This window comes from Anopheles gambiae, chromosome 3, assembly GCF_943734735.2.
Source record: "Anopheles gambiae chromosome 3, idAnoGambNW_F1_1, whole genome shotgun sequence".
Taxonomy (NCBI): domain Eukaryota; kingdom Metazoa; phylum Arthropoda; class Insecta; order Diptera; family Culicidae; genus Anopheles; species Anopheles gambiae.
Window position 1 is genome coordinate 11,860,656 of NC_064602.1, and position 17,008 is coordinate 11,877,663.

At 42.1% G+C, this 17,008-nt stretch overlaps 1 protein-coding gene across 3 annotated transcripts in view; it reads right to left on the reverse strand.

Annotated features, from left to right (window-relative positions):
* The window catches only part of LOC1277436 (myb-like protein I), a 70,814-nt gene that overhangs the window by 53,442 nt on the left and 364 nt on the right, over nucleotides 1-17,008 (reverse strand). Inside the window, exons 1-2 of one of the 3 annotated variants that reach the window (XM_061662048.1) lie at nucleotides 16,874-16,940; nucleotides 13,785-15,840 (exon numbers count right to left, since the gene is read on the reverse strand). In XM_061662048.1, the coding sequence (XP_061518032.1) occupies nucleotides 13,785-15,017 (1,233 nt within the window). In that variant the 5' untranslated portion in view covers nucleotides 15,018-15,840; nucleotides 16,874-16,940. Of the gene's footprint in view, nucleotides 1-13,784; nucleotides 15,841-16,009; nucleotides 16,085-16,873; nucleotides 16,941-17,008 lie in introns of those variants that run through there. The other 2 variants (XM_061662049.1, XM_061662047.1) reach the window with 2 other exon arrangements.

Below are 17,008 nucleotides of genomic sequence, written 5' to 3' on the forward strand. Positions count from 1 at the left end.
GCATCAAGCTGAATCAACAGCTCAGCAAACAGCAGCGGCCACGCGCGGGACCCACCGCAGGATGGTGTTTTATTATTTGTCCACCATCTTCCCATCCCACTGCTTCCCGTGCCTTTCCGCCTCCTTTCAGCTGATTGAAACTTATTCCAAGTGCTTACACATGCCGTGCACTGGCGGGCACAGGGTTCGCCACTGCTGAAGGACCATTTATCACCCCGGGTCCCGGGAGCGACAGGGGAGACAGGCTGGAAAGCTTTTGCCCTCCGGAGACGCCATAAAACGATAATGATTATTTATAAATACCCATTGTGCCACAAAACAAAACCGGGCGCGCCACCAAAATCGTTCAACCCCGGCCCCGGGCTCCACTTGGCCTCGGATCGGAGCGGTTCGGAGCGATTGTGAAATCGATATGCAATAGAATGATGGAAGTTCGGTAAAAAAGAAGGAAAAACGGAATAAAAGTTAGACCAACCATCGTCATGCCATCGGGATGGCGCGAGGGCAAAGCGTGTTCGTCCGTCCGCCCGGGAAAGGTGACGCCAATTCTGCTGAGAGGTTGGGAGCTCAATCGAGAGTGTTGAAGAAAAATAGCGTCAAAAACGCACTGTAATCAAAGCCAAATAAAACTCTTACATTTGTTGTCCCCTCGGTGGTGTGTGTGTGTGTTTGGTGGAATATATAAAGCAAATAAAGGATTTAGATGGAGGATGAGAAGTGGGAAGATTATAAAAAAGGGACGGGAAATACTTTTTATAATCTCATTCTTTCTACAATGGGGAATGAGCAATAAAGTCATTATTTGTTTGTTTGGTTTGGTGCTTTTTTGGCATATTTTGGCGATCGATTTCAACACTTATCAATCAAGAGGGTTTGTGTAAAGTCATTATGTTGCTACGACAGGGAAACGTAGGGTTAAACCAAGAGTTATTTTACTCCGCTTGATGACTGATATTCTCTATGAATTCGAATTTTATTCGAAACTGAGTGAATAATTTTCAATGCTTATTAAATGTCTTTTATGAGCTACCAATACAGGGTTTTCCAGGGGGTCTCATAGTTGTGGGACACTTCCTTGACTCTTTCCTATTGGAAGTGAACTTCATATGTTGGAAATTGGACTCCCTGGCACCCTTTTTGGACAGACTCGTTGGAAATTCCAATTGGTTTTGTGCAACAAGGGTGCTATAGAGTCTAATTCACATTGCATTAAGTTCATTTCACGTATGAAAGAGTCAATAAACTGTCCCACAGCTAGGAGAACGCCTGGAAAACCCTGTAAGACAATAACACGATAATTTAAATAATATGGTAAAGCCAAAAGGACTTAAAATGTAGTCCCAAATCAGATAGAATAGTAACAAAATATGAATAAAATAAAATATGAATAATAAAAAAGGCATACATTACTTACTGGTTATTTATCTTTGTGGTTTTAGGCAAAAAATATGTGAATTGTACATAAATGAAAAATATGCCCTATTTTTCTATGACAAAATGTAAGAAAAACAGATGCTAGAAGCTTTGAATAGTTAACTCACACTCATTTCAGATTGAAGGAATAAATGAAAAGTAATCTCAAAAGAGCAGTTCACGTGCTGTTGGCGTTTTCTTGTTTCTAGCTGCACTTATTGCTTCTACACGATAAAAAGATTGTGAAAATCAGATCAATATCAGATTTTCGTACGTTATAGCGAAAATATTCAACAATTTAAACCATAAAGCACATTAAGCGTACAGTTTTAATGTATATTTACTTAATTCAAGCTAATGAAATTGCAAATTGCCTGCCTTGCTCGGTCTTGCTATGCGCCTGAAGGTATGCAATAAGATTGATTTGCAATTCATTAGACGGTATTGCGATTTAAATATACAGAATGAGATATTTCGACAAAAGTTATGTATTTTTAGGTACAGGTATCACCATCTGAGGTATTCTTATCAGTTTTGCCTCAAACCCACGCCAGTTTTATTTCTTCGATAATTCCTATTAATCGCATAAACGTGCATTGAAATACATCCTATTGGAATCTATTGGAATGGATGGAATCTATTGTGGAAGTAGTTGTCAGCATGAAAACAATAGTGTTTTATCATATTGTGCTCTGAACTTCATTAAAACACGTATTTAAGACTGTCCGGAATTCGGAGCAATGTTGTTTATCTTGTTTTGAATTAAAAAGCCAAAGTAAATTGTTAATAATTGCATAAAATATGTTTTTTACAGTGATAATTTGACAAGAACAAAGATTCAGTGATAATAAGAAAACAACGATATTTGAAGAAAGATATGCCCAATGCTTCAATGGCCATATAGGAAAGATCTACACGTCGCGCAGCAGTACTTCGGTTCAATGCAATAGGAAAACCGCACACAAACCGCATTGTCAGTAAGACCGTCGTCCTGTCGACTCAAGACGACAACGACCATCAGAATTTGTTGTCAGGACGTACTTCTTCTTCTTCTTCTTTGGCTCAACAACCGATGTCGGTCAAGGCCTGCCTGTACCCATTTGTGGGCCTTGGCTTTCAGTGACTAAATGATTCCCTCCCATAGCAGGATAGTCAGTCCTACGTATGGCGGCGCGGTCTATTTGGGGATTGAACCCATGACGGGCATGTTGTTAAGTCGTAAGAGTTGACGACTGTACTACGAGACCGGCTGAGACAGTCAGGGCGTACATATAAGTTAAAAACAAAAAAAGGTGTAGTGTGTGTGTATGTGTGTGTAAATTTGAAGATTATGAATGAAATTTTGAGGCTGTCCGGAATATGAATTAAATCGTCCGTAATTTGAAACATGAGCTCGAAACTGTCCGGAATATGAATCAAAATATCGTTGCAGGTTCATGAGATTTTGCAGTGTATCGAGTAAAATTATTGGAAATCTTATTCCTTTTTCTGTAGATTGTAGAAGGTTTGCCTCAGTAAAGTGAGTTACGTTGAGGTATGAAGGATTAAATATGCATCAGCGAGAAATTATTACATGCCAAAAATACCTTAAGTGTCCGTAATCGGAAGCAATACGGTATTTATTGTTCTATGTTTTGTAATGTATCGAAAATATTTATTAACAAAATCTTCATTTCATCTCAATAATTGTCAAATACTGTAACTACAAATCAACCTTAAAAAAATACAAAAACTGCAGTTGTGGCACCCATCAATCTTGAAAATAACCAAACCAATGTCTTCAACCAGTATAAAATTTACTGTATTCAAGGATTTTGGAAGCTACTCAAAATGTCCAAACAAAAGATTATTTCTTCGGGTACTATCCTTTCAGCTCGATTCACTAATGATTGACAAAGAAATATGAAAGTACTCCCGGAGCCAATTCTCGGAATAGCTCGATAAAAATATACCAAAATATCAACCATCTTGCAACAATGTTTCAGTCAACCACTTGCAGCCACGCACGCCTCGTATGAGGCTCGGTATAATTGAGCACCGTACCGCCATCCACCCATCCATCGAATGCATCACACCAACGCACGCACACATGGCTGCAGGACCTCCGTGCGGCCCAAAATCGCAATTGCCCACTCACGTAGTGTGGCTAATGATAATTAGAGACTGCACGCGAAACGAGCAACAAATTACTACCCCGAGACTCACTAATGATCGGTGGCCGGAAAGTCAATTCCCGCACAGAACAGCCACAGAAGGACAAAAAAAACACAAAAATAAAGAGACATTACGACGTCCCTCCCTTGGCATGTGAGGATTATTTTCAGCCAAAAAGAAACGAACGCCTTTCGTGCTCGAACGTGTGCAGTGGGCAGTGCTGACGCAGCGCCGGCGGTTTGGAAATGACTGGGCAGTTGTTTGTAGTGGTTTTGTAGTTGAAAAATAAAGAAAAGCAAACTGAATCGTTCCACAGGCGAAGCAAGGAACGACACAAAAAAAGGACACAAACTTTCGATCGAACAAAGTTTAATTACCCTTTGCGGCAGGTGCTCGTAAATTGGTTCGCCCATTGCAATGCCTTGCATATCTGCCCGGAAAGCCCCCACACAGTGATAAGGGATGGCCCCGGGAATATCCAAACGCTCGGTGGATCGATAAATACCCTGTTTCCCATCTTTACGGTTACTGCACCAACCTCTGACGACTGTTGTTTATAGTTCGGTTAGGTAACAGTGCTGAATACGATACACAATCAAAGGACCAAAGACCTTTGACCTTTGCCAGCGTCCTGGTTATCCCGTTTCATTCGGGCGCTAAATGAGTAACCCGCACTGTAACGCTCCAACTGGAATAAGCACGACCGAGCCAGTGGCTTATAATTTTCATTTCATCATTCACAATTTCTTCGCCTCGCTGACGTCTCTATCGGGCCGGATGACGGATTATGACTGCAGCAGAGCAAAGGGATTGGGAACTATTTTAAACCCGCCACGTGATGGAGTTATCTCGTGCTTCACGGAGGAACCCCTCCGATTCTGATTGCAGCACCAAATTGATTCACGTGATCTTGGCCATACTAAAGAGGGGGAGTTTGTAGTGCCTTTGTGTTGTTTTCCACTACGGGGGAAAGCTTCCTGCGGTTTTGTGTGGAAAACTAATTTGCTTTTCCTTCTCCAGATGATACGATGCGCAGGTGTATTGGCAGGTACCGGGGAGGAGTGATTTATTTTTAGACGCATATCATAGTGAATTTTGCTTTTCTTTGTGTTTAATAATGTTCTTCTTCTTCTTATCTTTATAACCTTATAAACAAGATTTGAATGAGATTAGTCTGCAGCATATAACCGGATAATCAGGCTTTGCAAGTTTTAATTAAGGTTAATGAAGAAATTATGCATTGAAAGATACGATATAGGAATCACAAGATATTTGGGAAAGAATATTTGTATTAACAAAATTCAACTATTCACTCTTGCACATGCTTGCTGACCACCTGGAGGTATACAATATTATGTTTTTAAATAGTAAATTATAACAAATAAATAAATGTCTATAAAGAAATTAATGAATAAGTAAATGAATAAATAAATAAATGAATGAATGTATAAACAAAATAATAAATGAATAAATAAATAATTGTTAATAAATAAATAAAGATATAAATAAATAAATTTACATAAAAACAAATAAATGGATAGACACAAATAAATAAATAAGTAAATAAATAAATCAATAAATCAGTCAAACAATAAGTAAATAAATAAATAAAACAATAAAAAATGTAAATAAATAAAACAATAAAAAATCTAAATACATAAATAAATAAATCAATCTATTAATCAATCAATCAATCAATAAATCAATAAACAAATGGATATAAAAATAAATAGATAAATAAATAAATACATAACTTAATAAATACAAACTAAGAATAAAAGCAAATCACTATCCAGTCAACATCTAAGTACATCAACGCTTTCAACGTTGATCAAACATCAACATGTAAGTATGCACACATATTGTAAAAACAGATTTTTGAACGTTTTTCAATTTTGAATCACAAAAACACTGCTTTGCGAGAACCATGACATAAATAGTAGTAAGTTAAGTATAGTTTGTGATTCATCATTCAAGATATAACGACATACTGCCCGAAAAGATTTAGAGGCACAAAACCCATTAGCTTTAAACGAGATCTAATCACCTCCAGGCTAAAGACGGTACGAAAAATGGCCACTAAAACCACTTCCCTGTCGCGCCCAACCGAGACGCGAATCAATTATGCTTAAGCTAGGCTCCCGCTCCCAAGCAGCAAGCCCCGAGGTTCGCACAAAATCCAAATTCTGGGCGGGCGGGTGCAATGCAATTAGCTTTCGTCTAGCTCTTGCCCATCCCTTATCCTTCTTAAAAACAGCTAGAGAGGGTCCGTGAAGCTTTACTACTGATAAAGTGCGTCCAAAAGTGTGTGTGTGTGTGTGTGTGTGTGTGTGTGTGTGTGTGTGTGTGTGTGTGTGTGTGTGTGTGTGTGTGTGTGTCTGGCCGCAACAACCACGACCCTGCGACGACGCCAAACTCAACCGGATAATGAGTCGTGAACACAAAATGAGCGATTTTATCTACGCGGCTGCGGTTTTCGGAAGCATCCGTTGCTGCTGCTACTTTTTTTTCTTTTTGCTCCACCTCGGGGAGGCAACAGAGATAAGAACGTTTGGATGCCAGTCTTCTCCTCTTCCTTGCGGGCACATTTACATTGACTTTTGGACGAACCTGGTCGGGGTGGGATACACCGGTTCAGAGAGCTTGTTGTTTGTGTCAAAATTGAAAGAAAATAACAATGACGCAGAAGGCCGAGGTGGCTTGCCCGATACACGGGTGAAGAGGAGTTTGAAATTTAAGACGCTCAGTCAATGCTTGTGTCCCTTCTTCTCACCAGTCCAGCTGCTGGGATAAGGCTCGATCGATCGGTGAAACGACACGAAAATTAGCTGGGCTGGACTGTTGCTGGCTATTTCCATTGACGCTCTCCCAAGGGGAAATAATGAGGAAGCTGGCAGTGGTTTCCTTTTTTGTTGCTACGGATTTACGGGCAGAGTGATGAGATTTTAGGGTCAGAGTACAAAAGATGATGAGCTTTTGTCAAGTTGGGTGCTAAAGGTTAAAAGAATCTGGTTTCTTTTCATCATTTTCCGGGCATTTCTTTTCCGTTTTTTCGTTATTTGGTTAACCCCCGGGTAGAGGAATAAACGAAGCTCGCTAGACTGACGATGCTGTTTGGGTCATTCGTGGCGAATCGAGATTGTAAATTTAGCTTTTGAACCCGACCCGGTTGTGTCAAATGGGATGGGCAGTGTTGGATTCTGTCTGTTTTGTGTTCGCTTTTTTCTTGTCTAAAGATTTGCACAAACATTTCTTTCTTTTGCCTCTCCAATCAGGCTCACATCAACGAAGAATTCGTATGAAAAGAAAGAAACCTGACCCTCGCGGCCAGCAGCTCATCGCTGGAAGAATGTTTTTTAAACATCAATCAAACCAGTACAGTACAGCTTTTGGTCTGTAATCGGTCAAAGTTCATGCTGGCATAATTCTTTTCTGCTGTCCTTTCTTCTCCATCGCAACATTTCCGAATAGTTTGCCGCCCTTCGCTGACGGTCGCAAATTACAAAGTTCAACAAATTTTGATTTATTGCGACACTCAAGCATCAAGCTGAATCAACAGCTCAGCAAACAGCAGCGGCCACGCGCGGGACCCACCGCAGGATGGTGTTTTATTATTTGTCCACCATCTTCCCATCCCACTGCTTCCCGTGCCTTTCCGCCTCCTTTCAGCTGATTGAAACTTATTCCAAGTGCTTACACATGCCGTGCACTGGCGGGCACAGGGTTCGCCACTGCTGAAGGACCATTTATCACCCCGGGTCCCGGGAGCGACAGGGGAGACAGGCTGGAAAGCTTTTGCCCTCCGGAGACGCCATAAAACGATAATGATTATTTATAAATACCCATTGTGCCACAAAACAAAACCGGGCGCGCCACCAAAATCGTTCAACCCCGGCCCCGGGCTCCACTTGGCCTCGGATCGGAGCGGTTCGGAGCGATTGTGAAATCGATATGCAATAGAATGATGGAAGTTCGGTAAAAAAGAAGGAAAAACGGAATAAAAGTTAGACCAACCATCGTCATGCCATCGGGATGGCGCGAGGGCAAAGCGTGTTCGTCCGTCCGCCCGGGAAAGGTGACGCCAATTCTGCTGAGAGGTTGGGAGCTCAATCGAGAGTGTTGAAGAAAAATAGCGTCAAAAACGCACTGTAATCAAAGCCAAATAAAACTCTTACATTTGTTGTCCCCTCGGTGGTGTGTGTGTGTGTTTGGTGGAATATATAAAGCAAATAAAGGATTTAGATGGAGGATGAGAAGTGGGAAGATTATAAAAAAGGGACGGGAAATACTTTTTATAATCTCATTCTTTCTACAATGGGGAATGAGCAATAAAGTCATTATTTGTTTGTTTGGTTTGGTGCTTTTTTGGCATATTTTGGCGATCGATTTCAACACTTATCAATCAAGAGGGTTTGTGTAAAGTCATTATGTTGCTACGACAGGGAAACGTAGGGTTAAACCAAGAGTTATTTTACTCCGCTTGATGACTGATATTCTCTATGAATTCGAATTTTATTCGAAACTGAGTGAATAATTTTCAATGCTTATTAAATGTCTTTTATGAGCTACCAATACAGGGTTTTCCAGGGGTTCTCATAGTTGTGGGACACTTCCTTGACTCTTTCCTATTGGAAGTGAACTTCATATGTTGGAAATTGGACTCCCTGGCACCCTTTTTGGACAGACTCGTTGGAAATTCCAATTGGTTTTGTGCAACAAGGGTGCTATAGAGTCTAATTCACATTGCATTAAGTTCATTTCACGTATGAAAGAGTCAATAAACTGTCCCACAGCTAGGAGAACGCCTGGAAAACCCTGTAAGACAATAACACGATAATTTAAATAATATGGTAAAGCCAAAAGGACTTAAAATGTAGTCCCAAATCAGATAGAATAGTAACAAAATATGAATAAAATAAAATATGAATAATAAAAAAGGCATACATTACTTACTGGTTATTTATCTTTGTGGTTTTAGGCAAAAAATATGTGAATTGTACATAAATGAAAAATATGCCCTATTTTTCTATGACAAAATGTAAGAAAAACAGATGCTAGAAGCTTTGAATAGTTAACTCACACTCATTTCAGATTGAAGGAATAAATGAAAAGTAATCTCAAAAGAGCAGTTCACGTGCTGTTGGCGTTTTCTTGTTTCTAGCTGCACTTATTGCTTCTACACGATAAAAAGATTGTGAAAATCAGATCAATATCAGATTTTCGTACGTTATAGCGAAAATATTCAACAATTTAAACCATAAAGCACATTAAGCGTACAGTTTTAATGTATATTTACTTAATTCAAGCTAATGAAATTGCAAATTGCCTGCCTTGCTCGGTCTTGCTATGCGCCTGAAGGTATGCAATAAGATTGATTTGCAATTCATTAGACGGTATTGCGATTTAAATATACAGAATGAGATATTTCGACAAAAGTTATGTATTTTTAGGTACAGTCTTTTACGTTACAAGCTCAAAACTGCGAGAAGATACTCTGTACGATTCGAGTTCTTCATCCCTTTCAGTAGCTTCAAAAATAACTCCAACATTTCGAAGCATCCACAGACCATAATGCTTAGCAACAAAGCCCTTCAAAAAACGTACCCCAAACTTTGTTGCGATACGTTTTTGCAAGTGCAAGTTTGCGCTATAAAAGGTACAGCACGATATTAAAGATACTAAATCAAAGAAAAACACCACGCCGGCGTCTAGGTTTATGCCCCGCCAAAACTCTTCCCAAAATACTGTTTGAGAAAAGCAAAAAAAAAAAAACACGAGCTAACTAACATTTTTGCTTCGCCGTGTAACGGTACGAATTTTTATGCATCGCGATTTTTACCGACCAAAATAAACAATCATAAAAAAAACCGAAACCGGCGGACAACGATTTTCCTTCTTGGAAAAATCCGGTTCGGTTTTATTCCACGCTAAAAGTACCAACAGTTGCCCTTACGTTAAACACACACAGGGAATATTTTCCAGCAAAAGAGCCAAACGAACGGGAATTACCATTCGGTATTTGATCTCCAAACACACAGCAGAGAGCAACCAAAGAGCCCCCAAAAAGAGCTTAAATCTTCATCAAAAGCATCGCATTTACACACAAGCTTCTAGGAGGGACGTACTCGCGCAACACCTTTTGCGTCCATTAAAAGCAAAAAAAAACGGAACGATGCCTTCCCTTTTCATCCCGTCCTCTTCCATTTCCATCCATTCAGTGCCATTTGCCACTTGCTCGAAGCCATCATTCGCATCGAGCAACCAACCGACGATGGTGACGATGTGTTTTCTAATTTCCATATTTTACAACGCATGCCGCTTTCCATGCCGCTTCTGCGCAGTGTGTGGGAGTGTGTGCCTTTTCACCCGCACCCAGCGTGTGTGTACCTTTCGTGCGCTATAAATAAACACACGCCAGCCAGCCACAGCCACAGCCACGAAGCTTTTGCGCGTTCCCGGTCCGTACCTCTGCCCTGGATGCACGGAGGGGCTGATAAGAAAAAAAAGGGAAAATGTAACAGTACCATTCACCCATCAGGCACTTCGTCTTCCATGCTTCGACGTTCGATTACTTTATGCAAAATTGATGCTGATGTATCGAGCGACTGACCTCTTGGGGTGGAGTAAGCGCACCAGCCGCGTCAATTCGTCAAAAACACGTCCAGAAGCGTCAGCGTTCTTGCGTGTACGTGTTGTTCCGGGAAATAGGGGGAAAGAGTGTTCGATGCATATCAAGTGCAAGATCCATCATACCATCCGTACGGCCGGTATGACACGGTAGCAGAGTAGGTAAGGGAAGCATTTTTCCAGCATTTCCTCCACCTTGCCGACGGAAAAGTGCCGGAACGGAAATTCAAATGCTCTATTTGCAGCGGACGCGTCGACGGGCGCCAACTATGAATAGATTTTCCCTGATAGCTGGTTCGAGGCCGGTTCCCATTGATGCTTTCGCTCGTAGTTGTATGTAATGTTTGTTGCTTGTGTTGGTTTAGTTATTTTAAAATTCACTTTTCTTCATCGTTATTTGGCTGGTTAAACTATTTTTAGTACAGGTAAAACCGCTTGAAAGGAAGTTTCCATTTTTGAAATCGCATTTCGCTTTTTCCTTCCAAATCCGACTGTTCCGGTTGCTCCGATTGCCGATACGGCTTATCTTGGTGTTGGCAGTGGTACGTGTGGCAGACCTCGAGCGTGTAGCAGCACAAATCAGGTTAATGGCACCCGGCTGTGTTAGCCGTCCCTTCGGTGGCATCGCACCGCATCGAGAACGCTTGCGGAACGTAGGGGCAGCAGCACGTTCGTGTGAGCACGTTGCACTACGCATGGACGGGTTTGGGATAAAATGTGACCAGAGTGCATACGCTCGCAAGCCACCACGACAGGCGCAGGAAAACTGGAACGTGGAGCGTGTAAAATCCACTTCAGACAGGGTTATACTTATGTGTTCTTGTTTCTCCAGTTTGCTGGTTTTACTTCTGGCTCTGTGGTTCTGCCTAACCTAGCGCAAACGGTGTGACAAGCGAGTTGCTCTAAAAAACGCAGTGGAAAAGCTCTGCAAAATGAAGCAATTTTAAATCTACTTTTTGCAATAATCATTCTTTGCATTATCCTTTTAATACCCTTTTTTAGCTCATTGTTTATTAAAATGCATTCCATCGGTACGCATTTAATATTGATCCTCTTCCATCACTGAGACAAAGGCAAATTTGCATACCGGTGGTCAATGTCACATCGTTAACAATTCATGCTCATTTAGAGTGGAAAATGATGCTGTAACATGATGCTCGGTGTGCACGGTGCAGCAATTGGAATTATGCAGGATCAACAAAACGGACTGAGAAATGCTGTAATGCGGCTGGCAAACGACTAAATAAAGCAGTCATTTTTGTATGCACTGTTGCTGTTGCTTCTGCTCGCTTCATAGATCCACAATCAATGTCATAGATATCACCTGGTAATGATATACCCATTAGGGAAGCTACACGCCAGTGCCAGGAACGTCAGCAGACCATAATGAACTGAAATATTCAAGCAGTGAGTGAATATAGCAGCAAAAAAACGTTCCTTCCCAACTCAAGAAAGCTCTATAAATAAGAGCGCCTGTCTTCCATCCCCGGGAGGAGCAATTGAAAATGAATTATTTTTGATTTCATTTTTTCCTTCCACTTCGTGTGGTTCCCGAGCTTTTCGTACGTCACGTACGAGTTGATGGTTGACTTCACCTTCCAAAAATACACCCATCTCCTTCTGCTATTGCTGCTGCTGCTTCTAACACGAACAATAAACATTACAAATGCATCAAGCAAGTCTCTATTAATAATGCATTACGCAGAAGTGTTTTTATTCGCTTAAAAGAAAATTCAAAGCAAACGACAGTTTATCTGTTTGCCTTCTTTCCCAAAAAAAAAAAAAACGGGTTTCAAATAAACCACCAAAACAGAGGATTTTTTTTCTCGTTGGCAATAAAGTCCTACAAGACACAACCGAACCCGTTCCGTTCCATTGGTCTGGAAAGTTATTGGGGTTGGATGGACGAACTTCGGCTTCGGCGGTTTTGTGAACAAACTATCCCTCAATCAAGCTCTTGTCTCGGGACTTTGCGGGCTCAAAAAGGTTCGCAGCGAAAGCGTGATGTGGGCGCTACGGTGTGATACACACACACACACACATACACCGCAAATCAAGGATACACAAAACGGGGCAAAAGGATCTTCATCTTCCGAAACGCAGTGCCCATGACAGTGTCAGGATAGAAAGTTATGTTTCAATTTTGGAGCAGCGTTTCCACGTGCAGCCACAAAGCACAGCGCTGGGAATGTTTTTCTTAGCCGTTTTGTTCTGTCTGTTTGCGTGTGTGTGTGAGGGCACGGGTCTGTGTTTTTTGAGGGAACACTATTTAGAGAGGAAAATTAAATTACTTACGTCCCATGATGACACAAAGTTGGACAAAACTTACTACGGTGAAGATTGGTGTACGGAACGGTACAATGCTGGTTTGAGATTGTGAAATTGTTCCGTTTCACGAAATATGTTCAGTAACTTCAACCTGTTACTGTAGAACTTCAACAAAGCGGCTGTAGAATTCGTGCCAGACAAACTTATTCATCGCATGAGAACATTAAAATTATATTAGGTATTAGATTATGAAATACTTTGTTACCCTTGATATATGAACAGTCCGCCAAGCGGTCTTTCTGCTTGTTAGTGATTTTAACGATGTAAAGCTATTATGTGGTGCAGTCAAGGAACTGACTTATTATTGACTACTTTTAGATAGCAGATAAGCTAGGATTGTTCAATTTGATAGTTGAAATGAGAAATAAATTAATAATACTTTTTAAGGTATTTCCTTTCAGTTACAGTCTATTTAACAGGTATTTAACATGTCATTTCGAATCGTAACGCATCGCCTATGACAGGCAGACAGTCCCGAGTACCCAAAGCGTCCCACGGGTCAAATCCATGGGGGCCCATAAGCTTGTTATGCCACGTGCCGAGCGAAGTACAAAACATTATGAGAAATTAGTACGGTTTAATCCATGCCGACCTTACATATGCGCCTAAAGGTATGCAATCTCTTACCCTGTTGCAAAAAGCCGCAGCCAATTCAAACGAAGCTATTTTTTGTATAAAATATTTACTATTTTTGTAAAACAAATCAATTTAATTATTATTGCAAAATGTGTTTCAATCAATAAAGAAAACATTCAACCTAAAACGGAAGAAAAAAATCCGCTTAGACACTATCCAGCATCCCATGAAGGGTTTATATGAAATCGATCTTAAGCAAGGATATATTTTTTTAGACTTATACGGTCTTGTCTAGTAATAGGTCATAACATTGGAGCTGTTAAATTAATTAAACCATTACAGTTGAAGAATGCAAGTCCTTACAGCGAAGGGAACGATGTTCCATATCAGAATCGAACCCCTTCTGATGCTTCTACGAGCTAGTGCGTCTATCCACACCACCACCAAGCAGTCTCAAATTTGCACCGCAATTAGTTCACTATGTTTGACAGAATTCTCACCATGAATAGTTGCTATTGCATTTGTTCACGGCTGGTGAAAAGAGTTCGTTAAAATCAAATTGGACAATAGGACTTAATCAGAATTCTTCATCAGAATTATTAATTCTTAATAATATCTCCCCATGCAACACAGTTCCTACTCATTAAAAAAATGGTTCCAGGAGTTCCACCCCCTCCACCACCTACCTGAATGACGGTTTTCCTTGGCCCGTGCCCGTGGTGCAGCTGCTGGCCCATCGGCACGTTGTGCTGCTGCTGCTGGTTCACAATCGGCTGCAGCGGCATCGGCAGCTGCAGTGGCAGCTTCTGGGCGAGCTTGTCCGGCTGGGACAGGGGGTTCGTGTTGTTGGCCCGCACCAGATCCAGCGCCAGCAGTGCCTTAGGACCGCGCGGTGTAAAGTAGACCGCCTGTTGCTGCTGCTGCTGCTGAGCAACCACCATCTGTCCGTGAGGATGCAGATGGTGCGATTGCTGCTGCTGCTGCTGGTGATGCGGCGGCCGGTCAGCAAGCCCGACGGCAGCGCCACCCGATGATCCCACCAGCCCCACCACCGACTGTGTGCCCGCACCACTGCTCGGCTGCCCGCCCGAGCCGGCCGACTGGCTGAGCACGATCGTGGCCGGTTGCTGCTGCTGCTGCTGCAGCTGCTGGCTGCTGATCGTTTGCGTGAACGATTGCGACTGCTGCAGGTTCTTGTTCTTGTCCAGCAGCGGGTGGATCGTGTCGGTCAGCGGCGTCCGGAAGCTGGTGGCCGTGGCCAGATTGGCCGACTTGTTCTTGTTGTTGTCCAGCTTCTTCTTGCCGTGCGACGCGGCCAGTCGCTTCCACGACAGCGCATTGATGAACAGCGAATGCTTCTTCAGATTCTTCTCGAGCGCATTCTTCTCGGACAGGATGCGCGCACTGTCCGCATTGTTGCTGTGGTTGCTGTTGTTGTTGTTGTTGCGCTCCTGTATGCTATTGCCGTTGTTGTTGTTGCCGCCGCTGATGTTGTTGTTGATGTTGTTGATGTTCGCGCTGCCGGTCATGATGTTGTTCTGGTGCGTCTGCTGCAGCAGCAGCAGGTTGTTGCTGGTGTTGTTGTTGTTGTTGTTGTTGTTGCTATGGTTATTATTCCCCGAGCCGGCATTGTGGCTGTGGCTGTTGTTGTTGTTGCCATGGGAGCCGGGATTGTTGTTGTTCTTGCAGTCGTCCTTGCTCATGTTCAGCCCATGGCTGTTGTTAGGCACGGTTTGTATCAGGTTCGGCGGTTTCGTTTGCGCGCTCTCGCGATTCTTCGCATTGTTCAGCTGCTCGTACGAGTAGTTGTTGAGCGGAAAGTCGGCCGAGTTCGAGGACGACAGCGTGCCGGCGCTGTGATGGTGCGTCGAGTAGATGGGCCGACGCTCCCGGGGGCTAAAGCTCAGTACCGTGCCCATGGTTTGCTGTGTTGCCTTTCCTTGCCTTCAGGAAGGAACGAACGAAACGTGGGCCTTTTAGATGGGTACTGCTGGACGAAGGACTTGATTTTTCTAGTTTGATCACTCGCTTGGTATTTTCCAATTGGATTTTCCTGTTTTTTATTTTTACAGCGACGATTTCTAATTAACTTCTTTGATTACGTATTTGCACTGAGTAAATCCGTGTGTCGCCAGAAGGGATCACGTGCGCTCGTCTGTATTGGTGTCGAAGCGTATTGTTATCCTGGTTGCGCGCGCGCACACACGCGTGTACTTGCGTATCTGTTTAAGTTTTCCGATGCTGAATTCGATTACGTAGCTGCTGCCGATTGCTGGACAGCCCTTTCCATTCATAAGGAGCAAAGGAAAATCATCAAACTATCACAAACACACATACGCACACGCACGCACCCTCTTTCTCTCACACACACAATTGCGTTTTCCCGCGAATCGAAACGAATTCCCGCACTCCGCTCGGTTCGTTACGTTTACCGATTTTCCTTGACTGCGATTTTCAGCATACAAACACACGCACACACGCACACTTATAGAGCGAGATAGTTATGGTTTTGTTTTTCTTTTCTCTTTTTGGTGTGGCTCTCCTACAGGACTCGAGCACTATTTTCACTGCATTATCAGCATTGTCGTCGCACTAACACGCGTGCACGTGATATGTGGAGCACAGAAACACACAGCACACACATGCAAAGCGTACCACGAATGTCCGTGAAGAAAAGTAAACGCGAAGTTTGTTTGTTTAAATCGGAAAATATATTAAAGCTGGGAAACTAAAGCCTGAATCCTGTTACAGTGTAGAAATTGAGGATGGAAAGAGCAATAGAATGTATTGTAATTAACTGTACACTTTGGTTTCAAAAAATTGCACACATGTTAAGAAACTTTTAGTTCACAACTTTATGTATCATGAAGATATTTCTCGAACTGCTTATAAGAACTCCAATGTAACGTACTTCTCGCTGTGTTTTGGGCTTCTTCAATGCCTTAGGTCTTGTTGTCTTTCATTCACATTTTTTTATATTACACACTCACCTACACACTCACATACACACTAAGGATATTTCAGAAGAGACGGTAGAGATGTCCTAATAAGACGGCAAGATGAGGTTGGAGAGAGCATGTTACGAACGTTTTTATACCCAATTTAGGTCCCTCTCAGGACGTCTAGTACCCGTTCACAACGGGGAACTCACACACACACACACACATAGGTGAGCGCGAATTTTCCCACTCACTAAGAATGACACAAGGAGGTGTAGGACAAGTTTGGGTCTCCAATTGTGTCCTGGATTTCCCAAAATGCAGCTTTCTTGTAAGAAAGCACAGCAGAAAAAAGTGATGAAAATAAAAGGACTTTTTTGAGATTTAGGTTGACATTTCTATGGAATTCATTTGCAAGAAATACAATAGCTTTACTTTTCCAGCACATACAAAGAATGGAACATCAACTCTTAACACCAAAAATAGACTATCAAAACAGAAAAGATTCATTATCCTTTTGTTCCAGTTTTTGGGGGAAAGTTTTCCTACAGGAATTCAATGGGAAACGTTGTTTGAAGAGCGAAGCAGGAGCCTTTTTCCAACCAGGCAACCTACGGACACTCTGGGATACGGTGAAAGAATGGGTGGTCTCCTTTTGTCTCTATCACACCCTTGCAGTACCGGACTGATGAGTTTTTCACACCGTTTTTCACCGTTGTCACAAGTTCTCGCTCGCTCTCTCTCTCTCTCTCTTACGCTTGTTTGCGCTATTGCGAAATGCACCAAAATCAAGACATTTTTCATTTAAACTTAAACACATTTAATAACTTAATTACTTCTTGCTGTTTACTGCATGCTACACTGCTTTTATATTGAAATTTTGTTTTATTTATTTCAGTGATAATTTTTCCATCGTATGTCACAATGGGTGGACTCAACTTTAGCCCACTTCTCCCACACCCATCATTCCT